Below are 20,053 nucleotides of genomic sequence, written 5' to 3'. Positions count from 1 at the left end.
AAAAATTTCATTCACTATCGATAGTAGTAGATCATCACTTTTATCGAAAGGAAATGGATGAATAAATTTTTTTTTTGTTTCATTCCAAATTATAACAAATTAATTTCAAGTTATTAAATTCAATAAATTAATTTACGAGAGAGAAAGAGAAAAAATTCTGATTTAAATTTAGAATTTTTTCTCAACAGTTTTTATTAGCAAGTTTCGAGTGAGAAAAAAATGTTTCTTTTCAAATGGTTCGCAATGATGAAATTTTCATGTTATTTTTTATTGATCACCACCATCATCAAGTTTATCGAATCGCGTACCGTATTTGATCTAAATAATTCCAATGTTTCACATGAATGGCCATTATCATTTGATCAAAATATTAATTCAACAATTGATTGTGGATTAGAATATCTAGATCGAACGATTGGATTTTCGTTTTATGGCAATAATTTGTTTCAATTTATTGCTGGTAGTGAAATTAAAGTCATTGTTTATTTTGATCAATCCAAATACATTGTCAATGATGATGAACAGCAATCATCATTTATTCATGTAAATCTATTGAATGGTTATCAATACGGATTGGCTGAAATTGATGAATCAATAGCAAAATATTTACGACGATATGATCAACGAACTGTACAGGAAATGTCATTGGTATCACATGCAAATAAAACATTATTTGCTTTTCTTTATCGTATCTCGGATACCTATTATAGTTATGGTTATCATTATGGTCCATATAGAAATTTAACCGTTGGTGATATGCGTAATTGTGTGTTCAATCCAAATTGTCCGATTACATTTGCACGTGTGATCATGATCAATACAGTATCAGATGGAATATTCATTTTTACATCGAAAATGAATCAGGATTCAAAGAAATTTGTATTGCAAAATTTTCAACTTAATCATACGATTGGATATGTTTGCATGGTAAACAAGCTGGATAATCATTTACAATTGACTAAAGAACCATGTCATTCAAAATATCATAATCTAGATGAAAATGATCGATTAATACAAATTGATTATGGATTTGTTCACAATAATTACCTGTATTTGATATCGAAAATTAATACCGAAATCTGGCAAATTGATTCACGAATTCTTAGTGATCATGGAAAACGATTTGGATTCAATATACGAAAAATGTCTGATTTTTTCATCTGTTCACCCGGTTTAGGTGATGAAATTGAAAGCACAGAAATGACCAAAACGACAGTTGATGAAACAAAAGAATCGACGACTCAGAAATATTTTCCGATCAACAACAACAACAGTACTGACCATCAAACGATAATCGATCAAACGGGCAACAATAATTCCTTGCTAATAATTGGATGTATACTGTTCACATTTCTAGTATTCATGGGCACATTGTTATTCTTTTGGACTAAACATAAATATAGAAAAAATAATTTGATGATTACTAATGAAAAAAAAACACAACAACAACAACAAAAACAACAAGACGAAAAACAATTAACGATTGGTGGTGAAGAAAAAACACGTGAACAACAACAAAATCATCATTATGGTGATAAAATTAATAATGTAAATAGAAAACAGAAAAAACGATTATTACATTCAAAGAATGAGAAACAATCATTATCATCGACTAAATTATATCGTTATCCAACAATTCGTTCGACAGATTCATCAACAATTATTAAATAAAAATAAATGAATTTTTTTTTCGATAGTATCGATAGTGTAGTCTATCAATGTTGTTGTTATCAATTCGAATGTTGAATGAATAATTTTTTTCGATTGTTTTAATTGTATAATCAAATTAATTAATTTGGTGAATTCTTAAAAAAATATGGATTTAAATTGCAAATATTCAACATTTTCTTTTATATCGACAAGAAATTCTTATTATTCGGAAGGAGAAAAAAAATGTTTGCTAAATGGTTAAAATTCTTCACTTTTATAATGATGGTTACCACCATCGTTGAATCACAACTTAAATATCATATATTTCCATCGAAAACTTCTTATGGATGGTCATTATCATCATGTGGTCATGGTCTGCATAATACATCACGTTCAATCAAATGTGGAACAGAATTTCTGAATCAAACAATTGGATTATCATTTTATGATAATAAATTGTATCAATTTATCATTGATGATAATAATGTGATCAAAGTTATTGTCTATTTCGATCAATCCAAACACATTATCCTCGATGGTCAATCGATTCATATAAAACTATCCGATGGCAGTCAATATAAATTATCAGAAATTGATTTATCATTAGCAAATTTTCTACAAGAACATGATTTTCATATTGCAGTGAATATGGCACTTGTGGTAGCCAGCCATCATTCCGATCACGTCAATGGAACATTATTATTCGCTTTTATTTATCGATTCATTGTAAATAATTATCAATATGGTTATCATTATAAATCGAATGGAAATTTAATTGTTGGTGATATGAGAAATTGTATTTACAATCAAAATTGTCCGATAAAATTTTCACGTGTTATCCTGATCAATACGGCTGATAGAGTATTGGTTTTCACATCAAAATTGGATGACGATCCAAGAAATTTTGTGTTGCAAAATTTTCAACTAAATGAAACAATCGGATACATTTGTATGATGAAACGGAAGAAAAATTTTTTAGAATTAAGTCAAAAACCGTGTCAATCAAATTATCATGATATAAAAGAAAATGACCGATTAATGCAATTTGATTATGGATTTGTTATCACTAATCGTCTCTATTTGATATCGAAAATGAATCAAAAAATCTGGCAAATTAATTCACAAATTCTTAGCGAGTATGGAAAGCAATTTTCGATCGAAATTCGAACTACATACAATTTTTTCATCTGTATCTATGATATAGCTGCCGAGAGTAGTACAGAAATGACAACACCGACGACTATTTATGCAAATGGTGGATGGACGACCAAGAAAAATTTCCACATCAACAGCAGTAGTAGTGCCACCACCGAACATCATCAAACGACCATCGCCACCACCACCACCACTATGTGTCCAATGGATATCGGTTATGAAATTTCAATGCAAAGCACAGAAGAAGAGCCAGAAATGACAATCAAAAATAATGATAATGATAATGATGATGACAAAAAAGAATCGACAACCATGAAATATTTCCATGAAGCTATAAATCGAAAAACAAACAATTCATTTCTAATAACCGGTTGTATATTCATCATCATTATGGCATTGATTGGTACAGCATTATTTCTATGGACTGAAAGTGATAATAATTATAAAAAAATGAAAAATAATTTAAAATCAACAAAACGATTATTTCATTTGACCAAATCTAATCGATTAGTATTCAATAACAATAATAATAATCGTTATTATCCAACGAATCATACAACTAAATCATCATTTTAAATGGTCAATTTTATTGATGATGATGTGGAAAAAAAACGAAAAAAAAATAATAATAAATACAAAGATTTGGAGAGAGATACAAAGAAATGAAATTAATTAATCACAGTGTGTGTGTGTAAATCAGTTTTGTTTTGTTTTGCCACGCGATTCGATTTTATCGATTATCATTAAAATCCATTCGGATAATTTATAGATAGCGGTGGTGGTGGTGGTGATGCTTGAGTTACAGGTGAATTGAATTGTGATGATGATGACGATGATGATGATTGTGGTGAATAATTATGATTATAAAAATTATTAAAATATTGTCTAAAATGTTCATTATAAAATGTTGATGGTTTTGGCATCAATATTAATCGGCCTTGATCAGTACAATCCATATTGAATTGTCCAATAACATCACGTATACGGTGGCCAATAATATTCTGCTGTATACAACGTTGATGTATACCAAAATAAAGAAATAATGTTATCAATATGAAACAATTTGCAGTGAATAAACGATGATTACATAATGATTGCCAAAATGATGTTTCAAATGTTTCAACATCTAATAACCATTGTATGGCTGTTATTAATGTTGCCAATAATGATATTGTTAATATCCAACGCCAACGTTTTGTTTGTGGTTCATATGTTTGTATGATTTCCATTAAACGATTTTCAAATGCATGTAAATCTAAACCAGGGGGGAAAACAAAAGAAGTGATAAATTCAAACAAATCATCTTTTTTTATCGTTCAAATAAAACGTTACCTTCACATATGATTTGTTCCAATGACATTTGTATTTGTTCATTGTTACATTGATATGTTGTCGTGGTCGTTGTAGTTCGCCGATGTTCATCTATTAATATTTCCTGTCGAATATCATCATCTTCATTATCAAAAAGTAATTCTTCTTCATCATCATCATCATCATCATCGTTGTTGTTGTTTTTGTTGACATGATTATAATCAATATTTCGATGATGTTGATGGTGAACATTATTATTATCAATGATATTAAATGGATGAAATGTTGATGAACGTTGATGGTGTTGAAAAAATTTTCGTTGATCAATTAATGTAGTTGATGATTTATTATTATCATCATCATCATTGGATGATGATTTTTGTGATGGTACCGATGATTCTCTATGAAAATTTTCATCATCATTATTAATAACATTTTTATCATCTGTTGTCGTCGTCATCATCGTTTTTCTGTTTGTGGTGGAACCATTTAGTGGATAAATATTCATCATCATTATATCTCTGTACTTTCTTTGTGTGTGTATGTGTAAACGACACGTGTAAGTTTTTTTTTTTTTTTTGCTTGTTTGTTTGTAATGTTGATTTTCAGTGAGGAAAAAAATTCTTTATACAGAATTCGATTTTCATGAATTTAGAGATTCGATTTTTCAGCTACCAATCACCAATAATGAAAATTTATTATTTGGATCATAATCGTTATATTACCAAGACAATGGAATGTTTTTGGAGATTTGCCATTACAAGACGATTATCATCATTATCTTCATCATCATCATCATCATCAATTAATAAAAATCACATGGATATGATTAGAGCCAGAAACACACCACCAACCACAACCACAACGACAACTACAACATCAATGATAGCAACAACAATCAATGCATGTAGTAAACGGCATGTTACCGGTATTTGTAGTGGCATTATATTTGATACACAAATTTTTAGTGGTGCCATCTTGAGCTTGTCATCAATATCACGATCATTATTCGATCAATATCATCAGGCATGTCGACAGCATAATTTTTTGTCAAATAGAAATCATCATCATCATTTACAAATTCGATTATTTTCTGATCAAAAAAAATCTACCACAACCAAAATGTCTGATGAACAATCGAAAGCACAATCAGCTACCGATGATGGACAAGAAACAATTTTCGGTAAAATGTTGAATGGAAAAATACCGGCCAAATTTATCTATGAAGATGATATGGTAAGTCGTATTTTTTTTTTTTTTTTTTTTGAACATGAAAAAATCGAATCCAATTTTATTTCATTTTTTCTCTTTTTTTTCATTTCAGTGTGTCGCTTTTGATGACATTAATCCTGTTGGTAAGTTTTGGAAATAACAATTCGAACATTTCTCCTATTTTTGACCTTTTTTCGAAATCAATATCAATTGATCATTATCTAATCTTGTTTTTTTTTTCTCTCTTTTATAGCACCAGTACATTTTCTTGTCATTCCACGTAAACCGATAACACAATTATCGAAAACTACTGATGATGATGAAAAAATTCTTGGACATATGATGTCTGTTGTACGTAAAGTTGCCGAACAAAAAGGATTGGCCACCAATGGTTATCGTTTGGTTATGAATAATGGTCGTCATGGCTGTCAATCAGTGTATCATATTCATTTTCATGTTATTGGTGGTCGTCAATTAGGTTGGCCACCATGTTAATGTCAAGAAATTGTTTCATTCAACAAATTCAATCAATAGTAGAATTGAAAACAAACAAACAAACAAAAAATTTTTTTTTTTAATTTTCTTGTGCTTGTGGAATAAAAATGTTTAATTGATTTGGCCAATTGTGTGATTCATTCATTCATTATCATTGTGTATATTTGATGATTTTGATGATTTCAAGAAGAATTATCATGTTTACCACCACCACCACTACTACCATGGTTATCAAAACTATTATGTAAACTGCTGCTGCTACTATTGTTGTTGTTGTTGTAATTATAATAATAATTTGTAACACAATTTGAACAAGATTTGATTGTCGATCCACCATCGATATTATCATCATCATCACCATCATTGTTATTATTATAATTCATTGTTGACGAACGACGTCGTTGTAATCGTTGTTGATGATCTTCTAATCTTTTAATTATATCCATACTATTTATATGGCCATCATATTCAAACATATTTTCATTCTGTTCCAATTGATCATGAATTCGATGGCATAGATCATAGAATACATTTTGTATATTGAAATTATTTTTACAGCTACATTCATAGAATGGTACATCGAAACGTTTTGCCAATTGTTCAGCTTGTTCATGATCAACAACACGGAAATGTTTGATCTAGATCACATTTATTGGCAACCAATACTTTGATCACCTGTGGTGAGGCATTCTTTTGATTTGTTTTGTTTTGTTTATAATTTAGTGATAAATTGGAGGGAAAAAAACAAATGAAATGAAATTTCAATATCAATCAATCGATGGGCACCTTACTTCATCAATATTTTTAAACCAATATGATACATGTTGAAATGATTCAAGATTTGTTACATCATAAACAACGATAATGCCCATAGCGCCACGATAATAGGCAGTGGTTAATGCACGGAAACGTTCTTGGCCGGCTGTATCCCATAATTGTAGTTTTATATCTTTATTATCATCGTCTAATTTAATCATTTTTTGTTTAAAATCAATTCCTATTTGGTTGATCAGAATTGAGAAGAAGAAAAAAAAAATATTCAGAAACAAAAAATTCATTACACACACACAAACGAAAACAAACTTACCAATGGTTGAAATATAACCATCGATGAATGAATCATCACAAAAACGTTGTACTATACAGGTTTTTCCAACATTCGAATCACCCAACAATAGAATCTTGTAGATATTATTATTGCTGCTGCTGTTATTACCAAGATCTTTAGTCGAATCCATTTGTTTTTTGAACTTATAAATGATGATGATGATGATAGTTCTGGGCCAAAGTTTTATTGTGAATGAAGAAAATAAAAATAAAAATTTCTGAAAAACGGGTAGCAAGTAGTAGATGGTTTATAGTGAACAAATGAAATTAAATTACAAACGATGAACGATGAACAAAGTTGGCAACAAGACAGGAATAATAATAAAAATGACGATGGCGATGATGATAATTGAAATTTTGTAGCGAAAAAAGAAAAAAAAATTTAAATTAAACTTTGTAACAATAAACCAACCAACCAACCAAGAAAAACAAAACGAAAAAAAATGATGTAAACAAACATTAGAATTTTTGGAATGAAAATTTTTTTTCCATCCAATTTAATCTCATTTGAAAATTTTCTTTCTAATAAAAATTGTTTTTGTCTGAATGAAGAAACCGATTCTTTCGTTGGTTGGTTGGTCGAATTGATGTTGTCGGTTCTATGTGAATATTCGAATGATGATGATGATGTGGCGGCTATTTCATGTGCGTTTGTGTGTGTGTGTTCCATGGGATTTCTGCTTTCTTGTTGTTGTCGTTTTTGATGTGAACATTTTTACCAGAATTCAATTCAACGCCTATATTCTGTGTGTGTGTGTGTGTGTGTTGGTATTTCAATTCAGCTAATTTCAGTTGAAAAAAAAATGCGCGGGCGCTCTGGAATACCAAATGATGGCAACGAAAAAAAAGGATGAAAAAAAAAATCATTTTCTACAACAAACAACAGTAAGAATATTCGACCAACAACGACGACTCTGAATTGATATTCCGGAATTTCGGCTAATTTGCATTTCCATTTTCAACATCATCATCATCATCATGATCATTTTTATATTTCTATTTTTAAATGATGATGATGATTTTTTTTTTAATCTCTGGTGGGATAAATTTTCATTCATTCATTTCAGGTAGCGAATGATTTTGTTGCTGATAATCCACGATATTCAATAGAGAAAAAAAAATGAAAAAAATTCGAATTTTCATTTTTACAATGTATCCGAAAAGCCAAGTTTTTTTTTGCTGCTGCTGCTGCTGATGATGATTACCAAATATTTACCAAATTTCTATATTTAGTTCTGTGTTCAGGATGATTTTTTTTCCTCAATTAAATTTTTCATTTTTTTTTTTATTTTCAAATAAAAAAAAAATAAACAAAAAACAAAATACGTTATTCATGACGTCCAAAACACACACACACACACACACACTGTATTTATTTACTTGACGTTGACGACATCTTTTGACATTTTCTATTGCCGGTGTTTTTTTTTCATTATTTTTGATTATTATTATAAAAAAAAATGCGTGGTTGTCAATCAATAATTTGAAAATCCACAAGGCAAATTTCTATTCCATTGTGAATTATTAGAATTGAATGTTTTAATCGGATTGTTGTGTTTGGAATTTTTTTTTTTATTATTCATCAGTAAGAAAAAGAAAATCTCATCAAAAATGTAAATTGAAAAACAATGTTTTTTTTTTAGAGAGAGAATGTTTTTATGATCCATAGAATTTTTGCAATTGCTGCAATTGATAATTCCAATAATGTTTTCGTATGGTATCGATTGATTCGGCCAATTCTTTACAATATTTTTCCGCCTGTGAATACATTGATTTCATCGTTGTATCACCATCAGAATCATTTTCGATTAATGATTCTAATTTCATTGAAATATAACGAAACATGAAATAAACTAAATGTGGTGAACGTTGTTTTGTTTTTGAATCGTTAACGGTTTCATCACCATCATCATCATCATTATTGTTGTTGTTGTTGTCATCGTTGTATAATGTTTGACATTCATTCCAAATCCATTCGAATGAATCAATTTTCCAATCAGATTGTTTCATAATGCCAAGTAAATAATTCCAACTAGATTCATTATTCGGTGCTAAATGATTTTTTTCCATTGTATAACGACATTCACGTTCAATCACATTGGATGAAAAACCGGTTGTATATTTGATGACAAAAAATCGATGATTCCATGCTGAATTATTTCTTATATCATGATCAATCATTTGATCAGTGAATTCTAATTCACCATCAAATTGTTGCCAATCACGTATGAACCATTGTCGTTGTTGCCATGCATGATAATTTTTTGAATCATTATTATGAAGAATTTTATGGATAAATTGTTTGAATTTTTCACCAACATCTTCCACCGTCAGTTTTCCATCGAATTCATTGTGTTCGATTTTTTCACGAATTTTTCGTAGCAAAAATTTTTCATGTTCCCATACTTGATAATTTTTTGGATTCTTCATTATAATGCCATGAATATAATTCAATTCATCGATTAGATTTTTTTCCAATCGTTCCAACAATACACGACGATAATGCCATACAGTATAATTGGTTGCATTGAAACGAACACAATCATTAGTAAGTTGTAATGCACGTTCACTAATCTCTTCCATAGCCATTATAGCACGAAAATAATTGAAAGTATCTTCATATTGTGGTAAATAACTAATCGATACAATTGGATGATGGCCATCATTCTGTTTCAATGGTATAACATCTGACCATTCTTGACGATCTTTATACATGATAAAATCACTGGCACCATAATCATCATCATCATCATCGGATGAATCATCGGCATTAATTTGACTTGGATTCAATATGGTAAATGTGGCCATTGATATTTTTCTCTTAATTGTTCAAATTTTCAATACGATTTTCGTTGTTGTTTGATATTGGTGTGTGGTTGTGTGGAAACATCCGAGTAAAATAAAATAAACAAACAAACAAATGAATTGGAAAATTTACCGTAACATCCTCTATGAAGTAATCATGTTTTGGATAGCATAGAAAAATTATCTCCGACAGGTGCCGCCGGTTTCCAACAAATACACAAAACCAACACACACACACACACACACACTGTCGTCGTGTTTCCACCACAACACACACACACTCTTCTTCCCCTTGTTTCTTTGATGCATGTGTGTTGTTTTGTTGCATGTTTTCGATCCAATTTTGAAAGAATAAATTTTTTTTTTTGCTGCATTCTTTCTTCACATTCATTTATAGAATACATAGTTGTTAAATTTAATTGAAATTATTATTATCATCAATTCAATTCATTCGAAACTATATATATATAGTGTAATAAACAAATTCGAAAAGGTCCATCGTCATCATCATCATCATGTCCGAAAGTAAAGATAAAGATTCATCAACAATCACTGGTGCCGTTGGTGGTGGTGATGTGGAAAAGAATACGATTGCAACGGATATTGTTGTGACTAAATATAAAATGGCAGGTGAAATGGTCAATCGTAAGTTTTTTTGATATTCGATTTTTTGGTTTTTTTTCAATTTTTTTTCACATTTACAGGTGTATTGCAACAAGTATTGGATAAATGTGTTGCTGGTGCAAGCATCATCGATATTTGTGAATTTGGTGACAATCAAATTAATGAAGAAACGAAAAAAGTTTTTAAAAAAGAAAAAGAAATTAAAAAAGGTATTGCTTTTCCTACCTGTGTATCCGTCAACAATTGTGTATGCCATTATTCACCATTGAAAAGTGATCCAATTGTCACATTGAAAGATGGTGATATGGTTAAAGTGTAAGTTTGTTTTTGATGTTAATTTTTTTTTAATCTAATTGAATTCTTTGTTTGTCCATTGAATCATATCTAGTGATCTTGGTGCCCATATTGATGGCTATATGGCATTAGCTGCACATACAATTGTAATTGGTGCCACAATGGAAAATCGAATCAAAGGTAGACAAGCGGATGCATTATTGGCTGCATATTATGGTTCAGAAGTTGCATTACGTCTGGTACAGCCAGGTAATGAAAATATTGCCGTTACTGATGCTGTACAGAAAGTATCAGATACATTTAAATGTAAACCAATTTCTGGTATGTTGTCACATCAAACAAAACAATATCAAATGGATGGTGGCAAAACAATCATACAGAATCCTACCGATATACAACGTAAAGAACATGAAAAATGTGAATTTCTTGTTCATGAAGTGTATGCCATCGATGTTCTTATCACTACTGGTGATGGAAAGGTAAACAATTTTTTGATTTTTTTTTTTTTATCGATACTCATGTTGTTGTTGGTGATTTTTCTAATTTTTTTTTCTCTGGTATATTTCCATTTGAATATATATCAAATTACAATTTTTTTTTATCATATCATATATAGACAAGAGAAATGGATTCAAAGACAACCATTTATCGAAAAACTGATGAAAATTATCAGCTAAAAATGAAAGCATCACGTGTACTATTTTCGGATATTGATAAAAAATTTGCCAACATGCCATTCACATTACGTGCATTGGATAATGAACAGAAAGCACGTATGGGTGTTGTTGAATGTGTAAAACATAAATTATTAGAACCATATAGTGTACTATATGATAAAGATAATGAAATGATCGCTCAGTTTAAATTTACTGTATTATTGATGCCATCCGGTTCACATAAAATTACTGGCCTATCATTTGATCCATCTATATGTGAATCTGAATATTCTATTGAAGATGAATCATTGAAAACAATTCTGGCAAAAGGTTTGACGAACAAAACGGCTAAAAAGAAGAAAAAATCTAAATCATCATCAACAACAACAACAAATGCCGGTGATGGAAATGATGATGCTACTACTACTGCTGCTGCTGCTGCTGATGCTGAAAATGGTGGTTCATCATCATCGAACAAATGAAATTAAATTTGTCGTCCCCATATCCATACACACACACACACACACTTCCAAGAAATTTTTTTTTTAATTATATAACATCCATGTATTTTTTTTTCGTTACAAAAACAACACATACACACATCCATTGATTTTTTTTTCTTTTTTTTTGAAAATCATTATCATCATCATCGATCACACACACACACACAATCGATGATGAGGATTTACCCTAAAAAGATTGAATGATAGAGATATACAACATATATTGATTGAAATATTTGGAAATTTTCACACACACACATACACACATTATTCCCATTTTGTTATTGAAATAAAAACAAAATTTTGAATGATTTTTTTTTCTTGATTCATAAAAAAAAACAAACTCTTGTATCAATTTCAAACGAATCATAATAAATCTCGTGAATGATGACAAAATTTGATGTAATTGATTGTGGTTGATCGGAAATTTCTCGTTTTCAAATTGATTGATTTGATGATGATGATGGTGATGAATTCGAAATCGAATCATTTCATTTCGTTTGTTCGTGTCATTCCGTCGTCATCATCATCATCATCATCATGAGACATTGATGGGTTCAAAATAAAAAAATTTTTTATCAATTCAAATGAACCAATTCACGTTGTACACATGTGTTTTTTTTCATTTCATTTGATAACAATCAATATTATCATCAACATCATCGATGGATTATATCAATCAATCAATATATATGGTTTCAATATGGTGGTGTTTGTTGTATATCTTGATTTTTTTTTCTCACTTCATGTTTCGAATGTGTGTGTGTGTGTGTGTGTACTGGTATTTTGGGTGGCTATTTAGACCTGTGATGCTGACATGATTCCAATCATTCATTATTTGTATATTCAATGTAGAAGGACATGCCGTATGTTTATAAAAAAAAAATCGAATCGAATCGAATGTGTATGTGTTTCGAATAATTTTTATGGTAATCAAATTTCTTCATTTTGTTCATTATTATTATGACCATATATAAATTTCAGCAATTTTAATTGATTAACCAATTCATTAATTAATAACCAATCATCACTATATAAATACCTGGGTAGGTGCGTTTTTTTTCGTATTCGATTTTTTTTTTTGTAAATTTTTTTTTCTTTTTTTCCCCAATTTTTCCATCTCTATCGAAATTAGGACTCTTGTTTTGCTTTTTTCTGTGCCTTTTCTCTCTCTCTATCTCTTTTTTTTTGTCCATTCGACCATCATCTTTATTTTTCATCTATTTTGATAATATAACGTGGATAAATTCAGAAAATGGAATTAAAAGAATTACTTGAACGACAATCGTTAGCAATCAGATTGGCTAAACAAGCCGGTGAAATTATTAAAAAAGCTTCAGGAAATATGATATTGCCAGATGAAAAATGTAGCTTTGCCGATCTAGTTACTGAAAGTGATAAAGCTGTGGAAAAAATGGTATTCGATGAGATTAAAAAACAATATCCAGATGATAAATTTATTGGTGAAGAATCAGCAAACGAAACTGATGAATGGTCCGATGATCCAACATGGATTATTGATCCAATTGATGGTACCACAAATTTTGTTCATAATTTTCCATTCTGTTGCATATCGATTGGTTTCACATATAAACGTCAACCATGTTTGGGCGTTATTTATCATCCACATTTGGATCATCTTTATACTGCCATTAAAGGACATGGTGCTAAATTGACAAAATCTAATGGTGAAATTATCGATATACATGTACGGCCATGTCCATCATTAAGCCAGGCATTGGTGGTGGCCGAATTGGGCAGTCAACGTGATGAAGCTAAACGTGAATGTGTATTTAAAAATCTTGAATCCATCGGATGGGCTAGTCATGGTATTCGTTCACTTGGTTCAGCAGCATTGAATATCTGTTCCGTTGCATCTGGACAAATGGATGCATTTTTTGAATTTGGTCCATATATTTGGGACATTTGTGCCGGTGTTGTTATAGCCACTGAAGCCGGTGGTCATGTTTGTGATACAACTGGTGGCCAATTAGATCTACAAGGACGTCGTTTTATATTTGCAAGTAATGAAAAATTGGCCAAAGAAATTGCCACCAAATTGGTGGTACAATTGGACTTGAAAAAATGAACAAAAAACACACACATCGAACATCGAACCATCAAACATGACTTTAACTACGGCTATTTTTTTTTTCTTTTCGTTTGCGTTCATATCAATAGAATCAATCTATATATCAATTATTATTTCATTGAATTCTATATTATATCATTTTAAAATACCTAATTTTTTTTGTTATTGTTTATTTTGTATGTGGGAAAAAGTTTAATTTTCTCTTTAAAAAAAAATTCATTATGCACTGATCTGATTTTGTTGTTGTTTTCTTGCATTTCTTCATTTTTTTTTCTTTTTTTTTGTTGTTTGTTTTCACTTTAGGTGACGAAAGATTTTTCTTTTCTTTTTTCTTTTTTTTTTTTTTTGGCGGGCAAAAATGAATTGTCTCAAGGATTGTCACGATTCGTTGCAAACAACACAGCAACAGCAACAAACAACAACAACAAACGCGATTTGAATCGGTCGAACGCCCATTCATAATACGTGGCCTATTGAATGATAAATGGCCATGTATTCAATGGACATTGAATGAATGGGCAGATAATTGTCACCATGAAACAAAGTTTAAATTTCGTGTCCATCGAAAACAATCATCGAAAAAATATGATGATAATAATAAAATTATTAAAATTGATGATGAAATTTTTTCTCATCAACGATCATTATTAGAATCATCTACTACTTTTGATGATGATAATGATGATGATGATGACAATAATGGCTATTGGGAAAATGAAGCCATCGATACGATTACGGCTACAATGGGAGAATTTATTGATTTTATCAAAATGAAAACAAAGAATGAAAAAAATTATCATTCTACAATGAATCCATTTGAAAAATATTCATCAATAAATGAATATTGTTTCTATAGTTCATATAATCATATTGATGAAATGATGGATCAAAAAAGTCACCAGTCACTATCCAATGTTATCCAATGGAATAATTTAGGTCTATTCGAATCGAATGGACCGATGATGAATCAAAAATTTTCAACGACTATTTGGATCGGTACGACCAAATCCTGTACACCATGCCATCAGGATACATATGGCTATAATTTTGTTGGACAATTATATGGAAGGTAAGATTTTGAAAATTTTCATTTCAATAATAATTTAGTCTAGTTTTCATTTAAAAAAAAAATTTAGAACATCCTCATTTTTTTCTGTTCGTTGTTGTTGTTGTTGTTGTTGTTGCGGTCTCAAATGGATTTTCATACAAAATGTACAAATAGCATAAAGTTTTTCTTTCTTTCTTTCTTTCAATCTATCGTCGCCGTTGTTGTTGTTGTTGTTGTTTTGTGTTGAACTCGATTTCTTTTTCTCTTTCCATGTTCTCGATTTATTTAATTAGAAAAAAAAATTAGATTTTTAGGCCTCAACACATTCTACATGCAACAAAAAAAAATTGCAAATCAAACCATTTGATTAGATATATTCAATCAATCAATCAATCAATGCAATTTTTTTTTATTTGAAATTGTTCGGACAAAATTTTTATTTTATTTTGGTTGAGTTTACATTTCATCGAATCATCATTTCCTCTCTCTCTCTCTCTCTCGTCCTCCATCCCCTCGAAATGAAACAAAACAAAAAAAAAATCCCGTTAGAATAATCAAAAACACACGCCTACGTGTTGTTGTTGTTGTCATCAAAGAGGAAACGTGTATATAGAAAAAACAACAACAACAACAAATATTTAAAAATATCGGTCAAGATCGCATTGATGATGATCATCGACCAATTCCACATTTTATATTTCTCTCCCTCTATTTTTTTTCGCTCGATTTTTGTTTCCAATATTTCAATTGATTCCAATGACGACTTCATCATCATCATCATTGTTTATTGTCTTTATTATTGGATTTTTTTTTTGCATACAAAACATTCAATGAATTTGAATATGGTGGTAGCATATTATCATGCTTGTTGTCCCCAAATTAGATGGTTAATAATAAAATGTTATTAAATGTTATTGAATGAGAATGATGAGCGAGTGAGTGATTAATGAATGATATACACCTTGAATAAATTGGTTTCGATTGTTTTTCATTCATTCATTCATTCAACAACAACAATAAATGATACATACATTTTGGAAGGCACACGCACACACACAAACACAGAGAAAAACGTTCGATATCGAATGAAACATTTCCTTTCTATATTAACAAACACAGACATTTGATTCGAATTTGAATTAGAGCTTGTCATTATCATCATCATTGTGTTTATGTTCATGATTTGTGACATTAGATTTTTATGTTTCTTTGAATTGAATTAAATTAGAGAACAACAACAACAACAAAAAATGATAGAATTGTATCAATTTCAATGTGTGTGTGTGTGTGTGTGTTTTTGTGAGAATGGATTAAATTTAGTAGCTCAAGGTAACTTTTTCATTTCATTTCATTCATTCATTCAATGTGAAGAAAATAATAATAACAACAAAACATTAAGTTGTGTTTTGTGTGAAATGGTCGACCTTTTCTCTTTTCTCTCTCTCTCTCTCTCTTTTTTTTTTGGCTGACATAAATTTTTTCTTTATTTTCAATCACGATTTACTGATTATCATTTTTTTTCTAATATTTTGGTTTCGTTTTTTTTTGCGTAGAAAACAATGGATTCTTTTTCCACCAACGGATGCCGCTGTGTTATATCCAACCAGAATTCCATATGAAGAATCGTCTATATTTAGTCAAATAAATTTTAAACATATTGATTTGAACAAATTTCCATTATTTAAACAATGTAGGCCATATATAATTGAACTTAAACCAGGTGACCTATTACATGTTCCACATCATTGGTGGCATTATGTTGAAAATTTAGATCAATGTAATAACAATGAAGATAATGATCAGGTATCCATTTCGGTTAATGTATGGATTGATCCGACATCCTTGAAGCCAACTACTACTGTTGATGATGATGATGATAATATGGTAGCTACTATTAATCGACGTGATCATATTCAAGAATGTATTACACAATTATTATTTGATTCATTACATCGATCGATTGGTTTTTCCAATGAAAAATGGTTAAATTCTTTGAATGTTCATCCAATACCGGCGAATGAATTATTACAAACATTGAATCATTTAATCGGACAACATCATGCAGACGATTGTCATCATAAATATCGAAAACCAGTCGAACTTCAGGTTGAATATTTGAATGAAACCAATGTCAAACATTTATCTTCACGAAAGATTTCCCTTAAAACATTAATTAATTGACTGGCAATGACGAAACAAAGAAAAATTGTAAAAAATGACAAGAAATATCTAACATCTAAAGATATTGTAGACCGAATACTTGATCCAGATGTTATTGATTGTATTGTGAATAAATTATTATTGAATTGAAATTGAATAAATGATGATTTTTTTTCAAAAAAAATTTTTTCCCGTAACGTCATTTATGAACAAACTGTAAACTTTTTTTACACACACGCACAAACACACTCAAAAAAATGATGCAAACATTCGAAACGCATGAATACAATAAATATCATCAACACATTTGCTCAATTTGCAAATTGAAATTGTTATTATAATTTTCATTTGTTTATTCATTTACTCATTTAATTTGCTTTGTTATAATTAATTGCTGTTGAATTCTTCATAGTAGAACAATCTAATTACGATATTTATTTTTGAACTTAACCACGAGATCAATGTCGGATGATTCATTACGACGAGAATTGGCCATTGCCGTCCTTCGTGTTGGTTTGATTGCAGCTGCATCATATCTGACCGTTAAATGGATGATCAATGCCATTGATCCGACAAGAAAACAAAAATCAAAAGCCAAAGAAAAGGTGAGTGTGAAAATAAATTATTATTGTAATTATATTCTATATATCATTGTATATGTCCTTGTCCTTGTTTAACCTATTCATTCGTTTTTTTTATCAGGCAGAAAAAACATTACAAAGAATTGGAATATCAGCATATAAAAATGTACTTTCAGAATATGAATTAACAATAGCATCACAGCTAGTTAATCCTGAAGAATTGGAAATTAGTTGGAAAGATATTGCCGGTCTGGATGATATTATTGATGAATTACAAACAACGGTTATATTACCATTGAAGGTACCGAATTTAACCGTTTATTCGAAATTACATGAACCACCAAAAGGTGTTCTATTGTATGGGCCACCCGGTGTAGGAAAAACAATGGTTGCTAAAGCTACAGCTAAAGAAGCTGGTGCAAGGTATTGTAGTGTGTAATTAATTATTGAAATTTTTTTTTATTTTCTCATTTACATTTTCATTTTTTCCTTCCTATGATGACAATGAACAGATTTATCAATTTAGACATCTCAGCATTGACTGATAAATGGTATGGTGAATCACAAAAATTGGCAGCCGCTGTTTTTACCTTGGCAATCAAAATACAGCCTTGTATCATATTTATTGATGAAATTGATTCATTTCTACGTAAACGTGAAACACATGATCATGAAGCAACATCAATGATGAAAGCACAATTTATGATACTTTGGGATGGTCTTATTTCCAATAATAATTGTTCGGTTATTGTTATGGGAGCAACAAATCGTCCAAATGATGTTGATAATGCAATACGGCGGCGAATGCCAGCTACATTTCATATTAGTTTACCTAATAATGAACAGCGGCAAAAAATATTACAGCTAATATTATCAAAAGAATCACTTGATCATGATGTTGATCTAGTATCATTGGCCAAACAATGTGAAACATTTAGTGGATCAGATCTAAAAGAATTATGTCGATTATCGGCAATGATACGAATAAAAGAATTATCACATTCATATTCAAATCAAATTGATCATACAAATATTGATCAATTAATGTTGAATTTACGGCCAATACAAATGAAAGATTTTTTAATGGCATTAGACAAAATGAAACGTACAAAGAATAATGTATTGGTGAATGGATCGGAATTTTTCGATAAATTAGCTTATGATTAACCATCATCATTATCACCATCATCGTCATCATCATCACTCTACTTTGGGTATTCAAATCAAAACATCCTATATAGGGATTGAATGAAGAAAAAAAAATAATTTTTTTTGTTTGATGTATTTTGGAAACGAAAAATCATCATCATCATTTTATTATTATGAATAAAAAATAGTCTCAATGTTTTTTTTTGTTCAAAAAAGGATTATTATGATTATGATGATTAATAGATCATTTTAGTATATTCGAATGTATGTGTGTAATGGTGTATGTGAATAGCACCCTTTTCTGGTTTGTTGATGACATAATTTATTCGAATAAAACGAAGTTTATTTATCTTCAGTTTCTTTGTCTGTGTTCTCGATTTTCATTATAATTATTATATCACGACCAATGGATTGAATTGAATGAAATCCATGAAAAAAAAGGTTGCTTACACAAGTGGCTAACAATTGGTTCATTAGCCGAAGAAAAAACCACCATCGTATTTAGTAAGTTGATGATGATGATGATTTTGAAATTGAAATTTATTCATATATATCCGGTCAATGATTAATGATCATTGATCATTGTTTAGTAGGTGTGTGTTTTGTCATTGAATTGTTTTTTTTTTTTTTTTTTTACTTTTTGAAAATTTCACACGATATATCGATATCTAATATATCAAAAATAAAAAATTTTTTTTTTGTTTTCTGTCATATTATCATCAAATGTGAATGAATCAATATGTGATCATTGAGAATTGATGATGATGATGATGAAAAAATGACATTGAAAAAATTTTTCTTTTCATTTTGTTGTTTGATTGCAAAGCTGCTGTGGCTGTTTTTTTTTTTGCTGCAACCAAATGATATTGATTGTCGTTCAAGCAAAAAAAAAAATAAATGCGTGATGAACAAATCACACACAAACACACATGGCCATGACATTGACGATAATCATCATCATCATCATACAGAACCATTGAACAAAAAAAAATGACAATATTTCATTCTCTCTCTCTCTTTTTTCGTTCTCACTCAAATAAATAAATCAAAAAAAAAAAAACTTTGTTACCACAAGCTACTTGTTGCAATCAAAAATCTTTTCATTTTTTTTTAGATTATTGCGTTGCAATATTTGTCGTTGTTGTCTTGTTGTTGTTGTTGTTGCCATCAGGATCTAATTTAATTCTTTGGTTTATTGACAATTAGTGATA

The 20,053-nt window shown here is 29.8% G+C and overlaps 9 protein-coding genes across 10 annotated transcripts; 6 read left to right on the top strand and 3 right to left on the bottom strand.

Annotated features, from left to right (window-relative positions):
- Window positions 1–92: 92 nt before the first annotated feature.
- On the top strand, window positions 93–1,671 carry LOC142597800 (uncharacterized). Its single transcript, XM_075734067.1, has one exon. It carries the CDS (start codon window positions 220–222, stop codon window positions 1,669–1,671), a length of 1,452 nt encoding a protein of 483 aa, XP_075590182.1. The 5' UTR covers window positions 93–219.
- A 1,702-nt stretch (window positions 1,672–3,373) lies between these two features.
- Window positions 3,374–4,630, bottom strand: LOC124497959 (uncharacterized). Its single transcript, XM_047061650.2, has 2 exons — window positions 4,138–4,630; window positions 3,374–4,060 (listed from the first exon to the last, which is right to left on the bottom strand). Exons 1-2 carry the CDS (start codon window positions 4,628–4,630, stop codon window positions 3,549–3,551), a joined length of 1,005 nt encoding a protein of 334 aa, XP_046917606.2. The 3' UTR covers window positions 3,374–3,548.
- Window positions 4,631–4,803: 173 nt separating this feature from the next.
- HINT1 (histidine triad nucleotide binding protein 1) lies at window positions 4,804–5,946 on the top strand. The gene is made up of 3 exons (XM_047061655.2): window positions 4,804–5,352; window positions 5,441–5,471; window positions 5,582–5,946. Exons 1-3 carry the CDS (start codon window positions 4,804–4,806, stop codon window positions 5,821–5,823), a joined length of 822 nt encoding a protein of 273 aa, XP_046917611.2. The 3' UTR covers window positions 5,824–5,946.
- Window positions 5,947–6,005: 59 nt separating this feature from the next.
- LOC124497955 (uncharacterized) lies at window positions 6,006–7,879 on the bottom strand. The gene is given in 4 exon segments (XM_047061647.2): window positions 6,006–6,452; window positions 6,454–6,513; window positions 6,615–6,820; window positions 6,911–7,879. Coding segments are annotated over 4 exon segments (864 nt in total). The 5' UTR covers window positions 7,062–7,879.
- Window positions 7,880–8,481: 602 nt separating this feature from the next.
- On the bottom strand, window positions 8,482–9,833 carry Fnta (farnesyl transferase alpha). Its single transcript, XM_047061644.2, has one exon. It carries the CDS (start codon window positions 9,736–9,738, stop codon window positions 8,587–8,589), a length of 1,152 nt encoding a protein of 383 aa, XP_046917600.2. The 5' UTR covers window positions 9,739–9,833; the 3' UTR covers window positions 8,482–8,586.
- Window positions 9,834–9,981: 148 nt separating this feature from the next.
- LOC124497951 (proliferation-associated protein 2G4) lies at window positions 9,982–12,208 on the top strand. Its single transcript, XM_075734134.1, has 4 exons — window positions 9,982–10,380; window positions 10,440–10,674; window positions 10,748–11,132; window positions 11,270–12,208. The coding sequence occupies exons 1-4, from the start codon at window positions 10,251–10,253 to the stop codon at window positions 11,789–11,791; spliced, it is 1,272 nt and encodes a 423-aa protein (XP_075590249.1). The 5' UTR covers window positions 9,982–10,250; the 3' UTR covers window positions 11,792–12,208.
- A 386-nt stretch (window positions 12,209–12,594) lies between these two features.
- LOC124497956 (inositol monophosphatase 1-like) lies at window positions 12,595–14,134 on the top strand. 2 transcript variants are annotated; one of them, XM_075734135.1, is made up of 2 exons: window positions 12,595–12,862; window positions 12,948–14,134. In XM_075734135.1, exon 2 carries the CDS (start codon window positions 13,068–13,070, stop codon window positions 13,899–13,901), a length of 834 nt encoding a protein of 277 aa, XP_075590250.1. In that variant the 5' UTR covers window positions 12,595–12,862; window positions 12,948–13,067; the 3' UTR covers window positions 13,902–14,134. The 2 variants fall into 2 exon arrangements, with proteins under 2 accessions (XP_075590250.1, XP_046917604.1); XM_047061648.2 differs by having other exon boundaries at window positions 12,596–12,858.
- Window positions 13,939–17,296, top strand: LOC124497950 (HSPB1-associated protein 1 homolog). Its single transcript, XM_075734066.1, has 3 exons — window positions 13,939–13,973; window positions 14,278–14,973; window positions 16,506–17,296. The coding sequence occupies exons 1-3, from the start codon at window positions 13,939–13,941 to the stop codon at window positions 17,131–17,133; spliced, it is 1,359 nt and encodes a 452-aa protein (XP_075590181.1). The 3' UTR covers window positions 17,134–17,296.
- Window positions 17,297–17,356: 60 nt separating this feature from the next.
- On the top strand, window positions 17,357–19,197 carry LOC124497954 (outer mitochondrial transmembrane helix translocase). Its single transcript, XM_047061645.2, has 3 exons — window positions 17,357–17,717; window positions 17,815–18,116; window positions 18,206–19,197. The coding sequence occupies exons 1-3, from the start codon at window positions 17,574–17,576 to the stop codon at window positions 18,858–18,860; spliced, it is 1,101 nt and encodes a 366-aa protein (XP_046917601.2). The 5' UTR covers window positions 17,357–17,573; the 3' UTR covers window positions 18,861–19,197.
- Window positions 19,198–20,053: the final 856 nt, after the last annotated feature.

Source organism: Dermatophagoides farinae, chromosome 9 (assembly GCF_024713945.1).
Source record: "Dermatophagoides farinae isolate YC_2012a chromosome 9, ASM2471394v1, whole genome shotgun sequence".
Lineage (NCBI taxonomy): Eukaryota > Metazoa > Arthropoda > Arachnida > Sarcoptiformes > Pyroglyphidae > Dermatophagoides > Dermatophagoides farinae.
Note: the sequence above shows the minus strand (reverse complement) of the source record. Positions and strands in the feature narration are given on the sequence as shown.

What these genes read in the sequence shown, in the direction of transcription:
- LOC142597800 (XM_075734067.1), top strand. Translation starts at nt 220, where the DNA reads ATGTTTCTTTTCAAATGGTTCGCAATGATGAAATTTTCATGTTATTTT.
- LOC124497951 (XM_075734134.1), top strand. Translation starts at nt 10,251, where the DNA reads ATGTCCGAAAGTAAAGATAAAGATTCATCAACAATCACTGGTGCCGTT. An exon ending in GGCAGGTGAAATGGTCAATC is followed by an intron (nt 10,381 to 10,439) that starts GTAAGTTTTTTT and finishes TCACATTTACAG; the next exon opens with GTGTATTGCAACAAGTATTG. An exon ending in TCACTACTGGTGATGGAAAG is followed by an intron (nt 11,133 to 11,269) that starts GTAAACAATTTT and finishes TATCATATATAG; the next exon opens with ACAAGAGAAATGGATTCAAA.
- HINT1 (XM_047061655.2), top strand. Translation starts at nt 4,804, where the DNA reads ATGAAAATTTATTATTTGGATCATAATCGTTATATTACCAAGACAATG. An exon ending in TTATCTATGAAGATGATATG is followed by an intron (nt 5,353 to 5,440) that starts GTAAGTCGTATT and finishes TTTTCATTTCAG; the next exon opens with TGTGTCGCTTTTGATGACAT. An exon ending in TGATGACATTAATCCTGTTG is followed by an intron (nt 5,472 to 5,581) that starts GTAAGTTTTGGA and finishes TCTCTTTTATAG; the next exon opens with CACCAGTACATTTTCTTGTC.
- LOC124497959 (XM_047061650.2), bottom strand. Translation starts at nt 4,630, where the DNA reads ATGATGATGAATATTTATCCACTAAATGGTTCCACCACAAACAGAAAA. An exon ending in GGAACAAATCATATGTGAAG is followed by an intron (nt 4,061 to 4,137) that starts GTAACGTTTTAT and finishes CCCCTGGTTTAG; the next exon opens with ATTTACATGCATTTGAAAAT.
- LOC124497954 (XM_047061645.2), top strand. Translation starts at nt 17,574, where the DNA reads ATGTCGGATGATTCATTACGACGAGAATTGGCCATTGCCGTCCTTCGT. An exon ending in AATCAAAAGCCAAAGAAAAG is followed by an intron (nt 17,718 to 17,814) that starts GTGAGTGTGAAA and finishes TTTTTTTATCAG; the next exon opens with GCAGAAAAAACATTACAAAG. An exon ending in GCTAAAGAAGCTGGTGCAAG is followed by an intron (nt 18,117 to 18,205) that starts GTATTGTAGTGT and finishes GACAATGAACAG; the next exon opens with ATTTATCAATTTAGACATCT.
- LOC124497950 (XM_075734066.1), top strand. Translation starts at nt 13,939, where the DNA reads ATGACTTTAACTACGGCTATTTTTTTTTTCTTTTC. An exon ending in GCTATTTTTTTTTTCTTTTC is followed by an intron (nt 13,974 to 14,277) that starts GTTTGCGTTCAT and finishes AATTGTCTCAAG; the next exon opens with GATTGTCACGATTCGTTGCA. An exon ending in GTTGGACAATTATATGGAAG is followed by an intron (nt 14,974 to 16,505) that starts GTAAGATTTTGA and finishes TTTTTTGCGTAG; the next exon opens with AAAACAATGGATTCTTTTTC.
- LOC124497956 (XM_075734135.1), top strand. Translation starts at nt 13,068, where the DNA reads ATGGAATTAAAAGAATTACTTGAACGACAATCGTTAGCAATCAGATTG.
- Fnta (XM_047061644.2), bottom strand. Translation starts at nt 9,738, where the DNA reads ATGGCCACATTTACCATATTGAATCCAAGTCAAATTAATGCCGATGAT.